The 12,765-nt window shown below is 38.1% G+C and overlaps 1 protein-coding gene across 1 annotated transcript in view; it reads left to right on the top strand.

The window, feature by feature from the left end:
• itpr2 (inositol 1,4,5-trisphosphate receptor, type 2) overlaps positions 1–12,765 on the top strand; it is a 59,488-nt gene that overhangs the window by 41,152 nt on the left and 5,571 nt on the right. The window contains exons 46-55 of the mRNA XM_086163033.1: positions 102–236; positions 318–510; positions 696–821; positions 1,975–2,150; positions 2,484–2,648; positions 2,743–2,926; positions 5,010–5,096; positions 5,974–6,098; positions 6,322–6,487; positions 6,589–6,749. Of these exons, the coding sequence (XP_086019159.1) occupies positions 102–236; positions 318–510; positions 696–821; positions 1,975–2,150; positions 2,484–2,648; positions 2,743–2,926; positions 5,010–5,096; positions 5,974–6,098; positions 6,322–6,487; positions 6,589–6,749 (1,518 nt within the window). The remainder of the gene's footprint in view (positions 1–101; positions 237–317; positions 511–695; positions 822–1,974; positions 2,151–2,483; positions 2,649–2,742; positions 2,927–5,009; positions 5,097–5,973; positions 6,099–6,321; positions 6,488–6,588; positions 6,750–12,765) is intronic.

Below are 12,765 nucleotides of genomic sequence, written 5' to 3'. Positions count from 1 at the left end.
TGATTTTAAAGAGTTTGATCAGGAGCACTCCTGGGTTATGGTTCCGTTAATCATGTATATTGAGCTCAAGATGAGCAATGTATTTTCTTTGTGGCTCCTAGCTGGCACGACACAACAAGAGCCTGCAGCAGAACCTGAGGCCGGGGTCAGGGTTTGGGCCAGGATCGGGAACAGACCTCGACTCAGAAAAGGACGATGCCCTTCATTACTATGCCAATCACACAGCCCAGATAGAGGTCAGTGTCATAATCATGTCATTGCATCCTTTTATCCAATGAACCTCCAAATCAGCAAATGACATCTAATGCTCTTTACAGATTGTGCGTCATGACCGAACCATGGAGCAGATCGTATTTCCAGTCCCCAACATCTGTGAGTACCTCACAGAGGAGTCAAAGGTACGCGTGTTCACCACCACAGAGAGAGACGACCAGGGAAGCAAAGTTAACGACTTCTTCCAGCAGTTTGACAACCTCTACAATGAGATGAGGTGGCAGAAAAAGATCCGCAGTAAGTCTCAACATTCTGAAACTTTCAATTGAAAAATAATGATGGTGGTAGCAGAAGCAGGTTGCTGAATGGTAAATCATGTCTTTAGTGTTTGCTACCCCAAGAATAGATTAAGGGGCCCTCGGGGATTTTGTGTGTGCAGAGTTTTTGTCCCTGCATTCATGCGTCTTTTAATATTTCTGCAGGAAATAAGGCCCTTTTTTGGTTCTCCCGCCACATCTCTCTTTGGGGGAGTATATCCTTCTACTTGGCCTGCTTGCTCAACATCTCTGTCGCGGTCTTCTACCCTTTTGGTGATGATGGAGATGAGGGTGAGAAATACAAGGGTTATATTTGTTTCTGGGAGGGGTTGTAGCTATGGATCATGATTGGATAGTTGTTCATTGGAGATGGGACAATAAGTCAAACTTGGAGCTGTTATGTAGGGCTTAAGTTAAAAAAAAAAGGAACAACTTTACCTATAAAAAAAATTGACATAATGTGGTGACATTTGCGAGTTTATAATATCATCACATATGGTTTTCCAATGTCTGTTTTTCAGAATCTGAAATACTTTATTGATCTTGGAGGGAATTTAGTAATTTCAGGGAAGCTTTAATTTTACAGTCATTTTTTTGGTTTAAGAGGAAATCTAACATGGTGTGGGCTTTGGCTGCACCCTATTCTCACTGATGACTGCAAACAATTATTGGATAAAATGAATTATGTCAGCTTTTTGAATTTTAGGAGTATAACTCATGTCTTCTGTGGGCAAATTACTCAGCTGTAAAAAATGCAGTGAAAAGAACAGTTTTAAAACTCATTTGGGCCAAAAAATTGGCCCAATTCTGCAAAATTGTGCGCTTCATGTCTTTGCACACGAAAAAAAACATGAATTTCTCAGAATTGCTATGCAGTGCATGGTCAATAGATGGGAAATTTTCACTTGATAATGCTGACTTCTTTATAGTAGAAGTATGATCAAGTTCTACTTGATTGTCATCTCCTGCACTCAGTGACTGCACACAAATCATCCACACTAGTTTGCTGACAACAGTGACCTCACATAATTCCAACTTCAGCCTTGGGTGAAGTCGAATGAAAACGTCAGCTCTTTTGTCTGCATTTATCTGCAATGTTTCCAGATTCTGTTTGTTTAATTTAATGTTTCATTTACATTAAAATAAATATAATCTCTGATTTTCAAATTCAGAAATAAGCATTTGAAACACTCGAACATATATGATGAGGTGACCTTTCAAGCAATCCTCAGTACATTGCGATCCTTTATAATAGAGTCAATTACAAGGCTTTTTTTCCAGTGATGAAGTTGCCAGTCTTTATAGACCTCTGATTTAAATATTTTCCTCCAACAATGTTGCTCTCGGTCAAGATCTAAGCTCAAGTAAATTTATCATTGTAGAAAAGCTGATACATTTCAAAGTGTTAACGTACTGTGCTCTGATGTTCCATTGTTTTGCACAGGCACCCTGTCCTCCTTCTGGAATATTTCTCTTTGGGTTGCATTGGGAGTGTTCACAACTTTACTTCCAGTGCTACCCAAACCATGGGGAATCCTCTTCTTTCTGGTCTCCCTCATTCTGCGTGCCATCTACACTATGGGCCTTGGTCCTGCTTTGTTGTTACTGGGAACCATCAATGTAAGTCAATGAAAATATGTGGGCGGCTTGGTGCAGGAGGTAGAGCAATCGCCCATGGAACTGAACATTCCTGGTTTGATTCCCGAGTAGTGTGTCAAAGTGTTGTTGAGCAAGACACTGAGCCCCTAACTGCTCCCCTGGCGCTGATAGACAGCAGCCTATCAGCTAATGGCACCATGGTTCATCCATGATGGGTTAAATGCAGAGAAGGAATTTCCCCATGAGGGATTATAAAAGTAAATTATTATAAATTAAATTATTATTATATAACCTAGTGCAATGTACTTTTCATCTTTATACACTCTGTCTGTGAAACCCTGTCTTCTCTTACAGCTTTTCAACAAGCTGGTTTTTCTTGTAAGTTTCGTGGGAAATCAAGGAACTTTCACCCGTGGCTACAAAGCAGTTGTCATGGACATGCTATTCATCTACCATCTGGGCTATGCAATCATATGTGTTTTGGGCCTCTTTGTGCACGAGTTCTTCTACAGCTTTTTGGTAAGTATTTTGATATACAAGTAATGTATGGAATTATGATGATACGTTACAAATAATATTTTAATTTTTTTATTTTGTTGATTTGCTCACACAGCTTTTTGACCTGGTGATCCGAGAAGAAACACTGCTTAATGTAATAAAGAGTGTAACAAGGAATGGCCGCTCTATTATTCTGACTGCTGTTCTGGCCATTTTTCTTGTGTACTTCTTCTCCATTATTGGATTTCTCTTTCTCAAGGATGACTTTCGCATGGAGGTGGATCGCCTTCCTGCACCAGGTAAGTGCTTGCACAAACTTATTTGTGACTCACAAGAGCCTTGAAGCGAGTGTCACGTTCAATTCAAAGGAGCTCACACAATAAATGATCTGCTGTGGATGTGTACCAGTAGTTTTTTTTTGAAAACAAATGTGTTTTCTTTATTTTGGCAAGAAGAGGTTGGGTAGATTTTTTTTTCTAACCTTGCTATGGGGGACTACTGTTGAAGGCTGAACCCATGTAATTTCAATGTCACTTTTTTTTAATCTAGCAATCAACCCCTGTTTCAAGTCATCCCCCAACCCTTTATTTTTGCCTCAGGAGAAGTGAAAGGACTCACAAGGCTGAAATACATCATGCACGTACACAGGCCAAAAATTGTGCTAATGGCGTCTTGGCTTAGTTATAATGATTTGAAACTGATTCCCCAACCATGACAGCCATTCACATCCATGTGGGAAACCACACAACAGACGACCCAGTCATCAATGGTCTATTTATTTATTCCTCTACACATGACAACTTGGTCCTCCAGCCATATAAAGTGACAGAATCTACACACAACTGTCTATAAAAGTTAAGGAGTACAATGAACCACAGATACCGTTTCATGTTTTAATAAAAGATCTGTCGTACACTTAAGTTAGTTAGGTCTGCATTGGAAGAATTGTAAGAATGTCCTATAAAAGGAATTGTATTGCATTGCAAAGTGCAAGAAATTGATCATGATTCAATTTCATTTGACTCAGAAGCTGAAGCGGAGTAGTATTTTCTAGACTGTCAGTAACCTTAGTTTACCCTGCCATAAAACATCATTCTTCCCCAATGCCATTCATCGTCCACATCTGCCGAATTTCGGTTTTCTGCTTTTACCATCCTAATATATCATATTGTGAAGCCTTCATGTTAATCATTTTCAGACTGGCAGACAGAGCAGTTGGCTCTATGTGCCATCCTTTTATTACAATTGAAAACCTTTGGTCAATATCCACCACTGTTCATTTGTGTTTGAACTCTGACCTTAGATGACACACTGCTTTGAATTTATTTTTTTTGAATTATTTATAACTTTGTTTTGATTATCTTGCGAGTTAAGTCTTTGAGTGTGCGTAGAGCCGTTTCTATTTCTACAATTGCAAGATCAGTGGTTCTTACCCTTGTTGGAGGTACCGAACCCCACCAGTTTCATAGGCGCATTCACCAAACCCTTCTATAGTGAAAAATAAAAGATGATTTTTTTTAAATTTGAGTCATAGGTATATATTGTTTTTACTGGTGCACAAGATGAACTGTGCATGAATATCACCTTGTTCAAAGAACAAAACCAACACAGTGCAACAAATGACATACCTGCAAATGTTATTTGTATCTTGTAAATGATACAGAGAAGAATATAGACGGTGTATATTTTGACATACACACGTATACAGGCACATGTTTTGAAAACACTGGTTAGTGTGGGTGTGTTAATGAGTTCTAGCACACTTCTCCGGCGGTCAGAAAAGACAACCTGCTAGCACATGTGCACCTGTTGCATAACCTGGTGGCCGCGCCATCCTGTGTTTTGCTAAATAGAGCAGAGCAGACACAGCAAAGCAGTGGCGGCTTATGTAACCAGCTGAGCGAGGGTTTCAGTCTTTTAGCTCCGGGTTGAGCTGAAGCACAACCCGGAGCAGTAAAGCCGAGGAGTGCCCTGTCCCAAATGTGACTGCCACCTCAGGACTCAAACCCCGGCGTCCAACCACAGTCCTGTTGTTCTGTTCATTCTTTCGTCTTCCTCTGTTCTGTCATGTCTTTCCGACCCTTGTCTGCTGGTCCGTGGAGTCAGATCTGTCTCGGGTAACTGTGGCCCGGGTGCAGACTTCTGCCTTTCTTTGCTGATCACACTCCAGTAAAGCTCCTCTGCTGCTCGGAGCTTTGCTGATGTGCAAATGATTTGTTTTACCACCCGGCCAGCAGCTGCTGCCTCGGTTTACATAATGTCTGACTATAGTATTCTTGATAATTTCACTCACTGTGTTTCAAATTGGGCTACTCCTGCCAGCATTTTTATTGTAAAGTCTCATCCCAACCGGCATTAATCATCTCTTTATTTTCCACTCAGGAAACGAAGAATTATTAACCAACACAGGAGTTGCAGAGTCATCTAGAAAAGATAGTTGCCATGTCTTGACACCTAAGTCACTTGCTGGTAAGTTTTATTTATTTATTGTTTACTTAGGTGTTGGTGTATGACCTTTTCATCTGTCAGTTCCTGATATGGTCCTCTGACACACCTACACGGGCGCACGTGCATACACATGTGTTCGCACAACCCAATTACAATCATAACCGGTTTCTCACACAAACACCAACTGAGGCTTGCACACGTAGAAACCTGATGAGGTAGAGGAGTGACTCACACTCTTGTTTGTTCTCCTGTGTCTCCATGGATCACCTGCATTATAGGGGCACACACGTGACCTTAGCCTCATCCGCTTGAGACATCCTGAGATGTCATGCAGCTCTGGCCATTTCACATTTTCAGTTTTATCGGGTTATAAGTACATTTAAATTGGATTTCGCTGTAAGTTATCTTGATATTTTTTGTCATCTTTCTTTTCATTGTCCTGTTTTCCTCTTTTTTTTTTTTTTTTTTTTTTGCCTTGGCAGGTGGTGATATGAGAGAGGGGAGAGCTTTCTGCATTTTTAAACAAACCATCCCATTGATCTCAGTTTAAATATATAGCTGATTCTATTTATGGTTTGGAAGAAATCTAAAATGTGTTAGTAAATGTAATATGAATGGAATTAAGGAGAAACTAATAAATATTTGGAATTATACATTCATAGCTGTCAGGGTAGTCTTGTGCCACCTTGTGAATACTGTTTTCTTCAATGACAATTTTTGTATCAGCTGACATATTTTTTTAATTATATTATCATCATTATTTAAGCAGTAGAGATATTTAAAATGAAATTCCTTAAAATGTTTTCCTTTGTATCATTCTGAATTATATTGTTTTGTTGTAGTCCCTTTTTTTACTGTTTTACTCTGCTCACTTTCTTGACATGTTTTTATCTGGCAGTAGATGAAGATGATGGGATGGAACGGGTTTGCGACACCCTACTCATGTGTATCATCACAGTGTTAAACCAGGGACTTCGGAATGGGGGAGGTGTTGGAGATATTCTCAGGAGACCCTCTAAAGAAGTAAAAAGATCTTCCAATTGATCAAATTTCAACTCTTCATGACAATTGTTCTGAATTACCTTCAATTGATAGCTGTTTTTAAAGGACACACGAATTGTCTGCTGTTTAAGATTAATATGCAATCTAATGTATATATAAGTCATATATTAAGGTCAAGTGCAAACATACTGGAGCGGTATCATTGCGGGATCAGTTAATTATTGCATCTTCTATTTTTTTTTAGGAGCCTCTGTTTGCAGCCCGTGTGGTTTACGACCTTCTGTTCTTCTTCGTTGTTATTATCATTGTGCTCAACCTCATCTTCGGTGTCATCATTGACACTTTTGCTGACTTGAGGAGTGAAAAACAGAGGAAGGAGGAAATCCTTAAAACCACATGTTTCATCTGTGGTATGTGCTACCCTGTGCTACCTACTTTGCATTCTAAAAACATCAAATGATGGTGTATTTGGAAAAAAAAAACTATCTACAACAAAGTTCATCTCTTACAGGTTTGGAAAGAGACAAATTTGACAACAAGACAGTGTCCTTTGAGGAGCATATCAAATCAGAGCACAACATGTGGCATTACCTTTACTTCCTGGTTCTGGTGAGGGTGAAGGATCCAACCGAATACACAGGCCCTGAAAGCTACGTTGCAGAGATGATAGCGGTCAGTGGACACACCCAAAACACCCAGAATCATGACATAAATCTGTTAGAATGCAATACCTCTATATTAGAGTTATGCATTAGCACAGGTACCATAACTGATTTAATCAATTAAATTCAATTAAATTTAATTATTTTTTTTTTGGTATAAAATGGGTTTGTGTTTTGGAAGTTCGAGGGTGGGTTTTACTAACCTTACATTATGCATTAAATTCTCATTTTTAAATTCCCAGTTTGTTGCTGACCCTTCCCAGTCAATATACATATTAACTACTAGGTGTTTCAGTTGACTTGCATGGAGTATTGAGAGCCTTCAAAGAGACTGGGGCTTCAGGCCTGCGCGTTACAACCCAGTTTAGTTTCTTTCCCCTCAGTGCTGTGCTTGGGTAGTCCTCACAAAGCCATTATCATCATTGCACCAACTTACTGCTCTGACGCACAGATAAAAAGTTGAAGGATGTACTGGCATATAGAGATGTTGCCGTTCGTTGAATGGATTTCAATGAATCCTGAAAGCAGTTGCACAATTTTTGATAAACATTTGGCTGTGAAGGGCATCAGAACAGTTATTATAATGAACAATTTCCATGACAAGCAAGTGACAGATATTGCATTTATATGCAACATGCAGTTTTTCCAAAAAGTTGCTCCTCTTTTGCCAGAGTAAGGTGTGGCTATTGAGTCAAGAGTCTATATAAAAACCTCCTCATATTTTGCGTCGACAGAAATGCTTCCATTTGTGCAACATAGTTTGTTTGTTTAAACTGACCTATCACCTATGTGTGTTTAACAAAAAATTACTATTGAATGTTTACCATTAATTATGGCGACATTTCGGGGGGTCTCATGTTAAAATGGTGTCCCTCACAAAGAATCTTCAGTGGCACGTAAAGTTTGAGAAACCAAGTTTCACAAAAACAAAAGATACTAGTGCTCAAATTTGAAAAATATTTCCCAATCAAAGGCTCATGAAGACCAATGAAATTGTTGCTATCCCTTCCATAGTTCAGTTGTTTTGTCCCAGCATCAACCCGGAGAAAATAAATGTATAACCAAAAGCCTGCCATACACAGCAAGTTTCGGGATCAGGCACACCAAAGAAATTTGTTCTTCCAACTGAAATAGTTCAATGACTCCCATGTACTGCAAGACGTTTGAAAGGCATTTAGGTCATTCTTTATTTGTTCTTCGTGAAAGTAAGTTTAACCATTGAAAAAATCTATTAAAACATGACTTTCACTGAAGATGTTCAAGTTATGCTCACTCCATATTTGATGGCAACTTGATTGCAAACTTGTGCATCTTTTATCCCAAGGTTTTAGTTAAGTGCAGCTCATCATGTCTACTAATATGTCTTCAGAGACAACTGAAAAAAAAAACCAGTATGTTTGGTGTGAGCAGTGTTTGATTTTTTTTTTCTTTTTTGGGGGCCAAGACAGAAGATGCCGATATTAGCAATAACTTATTAGTAAATATTGTATGACCCTTGGTCTACTCTTTCTGACTACTTTTACCTACTAGTTACTCTTTGAAACTTGTCATAACTTCATGGTAATGCAATACTAAATTACTGGAGGGTTGCATTTTGTAAAGCCTAAATCTGCTCATATACTGTAAACCGTAGTCCGTGCATGAGAGCATAGGTGCACTGACAGAAGATGGAATGGCAAAGCAGCTTAATTTTAAAGTATAAAGAGTCTGTGATGTTGATCTCTCCATGCTCTTTCTATCCTGTCTAAAAGTCAACCTGAGTAGGATTTGCTTTTTCAAATAAGAAGTGAATGTATGTATAATGTCTGTGGCAAGGCTTCACTTGTTGAGTTAAATTTTTTATATAAAGTACTATTGTGGAAATACACACACACACACACACACACACACACACACACACACACACACACACATGTGCACTGACTCATAATGACTGTATCTGGTTTAATCGGATGGAGTGTGAATGGATTAGGATCCTGTTGCACTGTCTGTAAGTGCGCTCTGCATATGGATGTGAATCTGAGCTGGGTGTTTGAGTTTGAATTGACAGTGGTTACAGGCCCAGCAGGTACTGCAGCAGCCACAATGCTGTTATATAACCCATCTCAAGTGGCCTGCTAATAGCTCAGCCTGCCTGGCACGTGCTCTCCTGTCCCTCTCATTCTCTTTCTCACACGCACTCACACTCACAAAGTTTCACTGCAGTATTATGAACCATTCATTTTCTTTACAACACACATGAAGCACATAAAAACAGAGAAGAGAAGCCCACACTTGTGATGTCAAGTGGAGGCTGATTTCAAATTATACTTCAGGGAATAACTTATATTTTGGGATCTTTGTCAAATCTGTGTGTATATCCAGTAACTGAAAAGCGATGCTATTATCAGAACCATTGGGTACACTGTGTTCTGCACCATTGTATCTCCCAACACTATCCTGGCCACTGAGGTTGGTGATTACATGTGCTGTGCCGCTACGTCATTCAACAGCTGGAGGGCAGTTATTTTTAGCTTTATTTTCTGAAAAAAGTGATGTACTTGACATAAAAATACACAATAAATAATCCATATCCCGCTGGGCAGCAGCTGATATTGTAGTGTTACATACATAGGTATTATCAGCATGAAAATCATTGTTTTTCATCATTATCAAAGACTGTGCTTTCCTATTACTTTTTTTAAGCATCTTTTAAACGGATTCATTTACTAATTAATCAACTTTCAACAGTGGACTTTAAAAAAAAAAAAAAATCATAGACACAGTATCATGTCTGTTTAATATAAAAAATAGTGACTTTATTTCCTGTTATGTTTTTGTTTATCTGTGTATGTGATATTCTTTGTTGGTGAATTTTTACTTTGGACCATATTATCTGTGATAGCTAAAGTGTGACCAATCAACGCCAACGGGGTGATTTCAGATGGATTGCACCTGAACTCTCAAAATGTAATTAATTTGTTCAAACAGCACCAAATGGGATCTGTGCTTGCAGAACTAATGTTTTCATTATATTGAACAGACACTAAACTGTTGCAAACAGATTGTAACCTAGAAACAAAGCTAATAGAGGTAGCCAACCTGAAGCTGCCCCCCACCCTTGTAAGTTGTGCATTTATTTATTTATCTTTTTTTATAGAATTTCAGAATATTTACATTCAGCAAGGAGATTTAACACCATTTTCAGACCTGTATTTTAGTCAAAATGTGTTCTGATGCAGTAAATGAGTTTATCTCCTGTATGTCAAATTCCCAACCTTGGGAAGACTATCAACTGAACCTCATTTAGCATGACTGACAATAGGCAACATCCAAGTAACTTGGGGTAAACTAATCTGGCCCACTATGCTAAAAGTTTTGATACCTTCAATTTAAATTCACAATATTTTGGTACAGTAGGTTAATGGAGATATTTAGCTTTTGAAGAAGTTTGCAGACATGCAATTTCTGTCTGACTGTCAATTACTGTAGATTCCACAAAAAGTATTTGCGGTGCAGAATAATATAAAAGTTTTTTTGTTTTTTTTTCACTGCAGGTTGAGGATCTTTTTCCTCATTCTTCAAAGTTGATGTACTCAATACTGTTTGAAATGTCATTAAAATCTCCAGAAATAGATGAAGAAAAAAAGGTCAGGTATATCACTAAAAATCACGTCTGTTAAACTTTTATGGATCCAAAAAGAAGTCAGAGCTATGGCCCTTGTAGTTTAACACTCATTCTTTAAATTACAAGTCACTGTGTCACTATCTGCCTAATAATCAAATGAATGACATTTTTTTGTTCTGCTATCACATCCCATTGGGAATTTGAGAAAAGAAATATGTGTGCACGTATCTATTAAATTGAGAAAAATTCATGTAGCCAAGTTCACAAGCAATAGACAGCAATCTCATTATATTTATTAGGTTGTGAATTCTAGCACTTGTTGGACTTTTTGAGGTTGCCAAGAAATGTAAACTGACTAGAGGTACTATTTAACATGACATGTTTCAGAAAATGTCAGTTATATTTCTTGCACTGCTTAATCTAATATTTTTGACATTATAGCTTTTAAAAGTGATTACAGTAGTTTTTTAGTCTAACAGGAATTTGCATCTTGCCTCTGAGGTTTTTTCCTACAATGTATCTGCTGCAAGAGCTTGACCTTTTTCGGTTAGCGTTGTATGTTTCTGCATGCACAGCATTGTATGTGCATGCAGAGTGAGAAGCACATGAATATCTGTAAATTCATGCTCACTGAGGTGTTTAAATTGATCATTGGAGCAACACTGAAGCCAACTCATTCAGACAGTAGAGACACAGTAGACCACTGTACTATCCAATGAATAGCCACAATTTATGGATGGGAAAGTTCAGCTTGTGTAGAGTCACAGTTTAACTTCATCCCATTAATTTGGGGCTGATGCCTCAACATGAGTGAGTGTTTGCTCAAACTGCATGTTTATATATTTAACAGTATGAATGATTCATAAACCTCTTTTTTTTACACCGTCATAAGCACATAAAATCAGAGAGCCCTCCCTTTCAGAAAGGTTTAAATTTCATATCATAGTATGTATAGGCATGTTTGTCTTTTCATAGCAGTGATATATGTAAACTTTCGTTTGTATTATTGTGGGCACCTTAATGCCAGAGTGCTGTAGTAGCCCAGCATTTATTTTTTTCTTATTTGTTTATTTATTAGCATGATCTCTTGAGACATTTTTAGTGGAAATTGCCCTTATAATCCATCTTTGTTTTGCGCAGGGATGGGATCACAAATGGTTCTTCTTTTTGTAATTATTATTTTTAATCTGCTTCTATGATACAGTTACTATGAAATTAAAATCCCAAAAGGACACTTTCAGCCCCTTCCACTACAGTTCCTCAAGCAGTGTCAGAGAGTAAATTTCTCTCTCACTCTTTCAGGCTTTAGTCACATTTGACAGAGCAGTTATATTGCGTACTAATCACAAGTACAAGCTGACATGGTAATAATGCAGTGGCTATGTGAAATTGGTCAGTTACTGTCCTCAACTAATACTGACCCAGATAGCATTCGCTAATTAATCAAAATGACATTTCTTACACACTTGCTAATACACTATAGTGTTAAGATAAACATTTGAGAGGCATGTTTTATTAGAAAGAAGCATATTGAACAAATTGGAGCAGATGCCTCTCAATTTTGGTATATTACATCAGCAACTGCTAAAATTATGCACACACACACACGTAAACAAGCTTTAGCCAAACCAGCAGGCCAAAATATTTAAGGAGCAACTATATTTAGTCATTTATGGTATTACGGATCAGCGCTTTGGATGGGACAATATGAAATTCAAAAGCATAACTAGGGGGTGGAACATCAGAACTGCCCATCAAATGACCTCAAACTCTACCTTCACTTCGGTTGTTCATTTTATCCAATCAAAACTCTGGGGGCTTGAAGTGGGGGAAACAACTGTTGGAAAAGCAAATAAGAGAGAGATTTCCTCTTAAAACAATGTGTTACCTTGTGGTTTGATAATATACAGGTTTCACTAATTGCATGACTGAGATTATTTTAATGAAATATTGATTTAGGTCTAATTTTGAAAGCCCACATGAGAACTCTTCACACTTGCAAATCCACCCTTGACAGAAGGAGAGACCTGGCTGTGCTGGGGGAGCAAGGGCTGATTGTCATGCCTTGTTGGAGAAACCTAATAGCTAGGATCTTTATCTTGTTTACTTTTGCGGTTTGCATGAATTTTTTTCTGTGATGGCAATTTTGACAATAGTCCTCTCGGGCACCCCAGTTTGCATACAAAAATAAATCTGTGTGTATTATATTTCTGCAAACAAAGAATATGGTGTGCAGTGCACCTTTTCATATAGGTTCTCACAGGAAATGTAATCAGTGTAGGTTAAAGGATGGTAAAACCCTGTACAAGTGGTAAAATTATGTAAAATGGCTTCAATTTCATTTTGATAGCGTTCAACAAGCACAACAACGAGGCCACCCTTGTGGTTTGTCTATAAGAAAACATTCTTACAAAGTTTT

This window comes from Fistularia commersonii, chromosome 17, assembly GCF_037954325.1.
Source record: "Fistularia commersonii isolate RoL2024-O1a breed Wild chromosome 17, RoL_Fcom_v1.0, whole genome shotgun sequence".
Taxonomy (NCBI): domain Eukaryota; kingdom Metazoa; phylum Chordata; class Actinopteri; order Syngnathiformes; family Fistulariidae; genus Fistularia; species Fistularia commersonii.
This window is presented reverse-complemented; position numbering and strand designations above follow the sequence as displayed.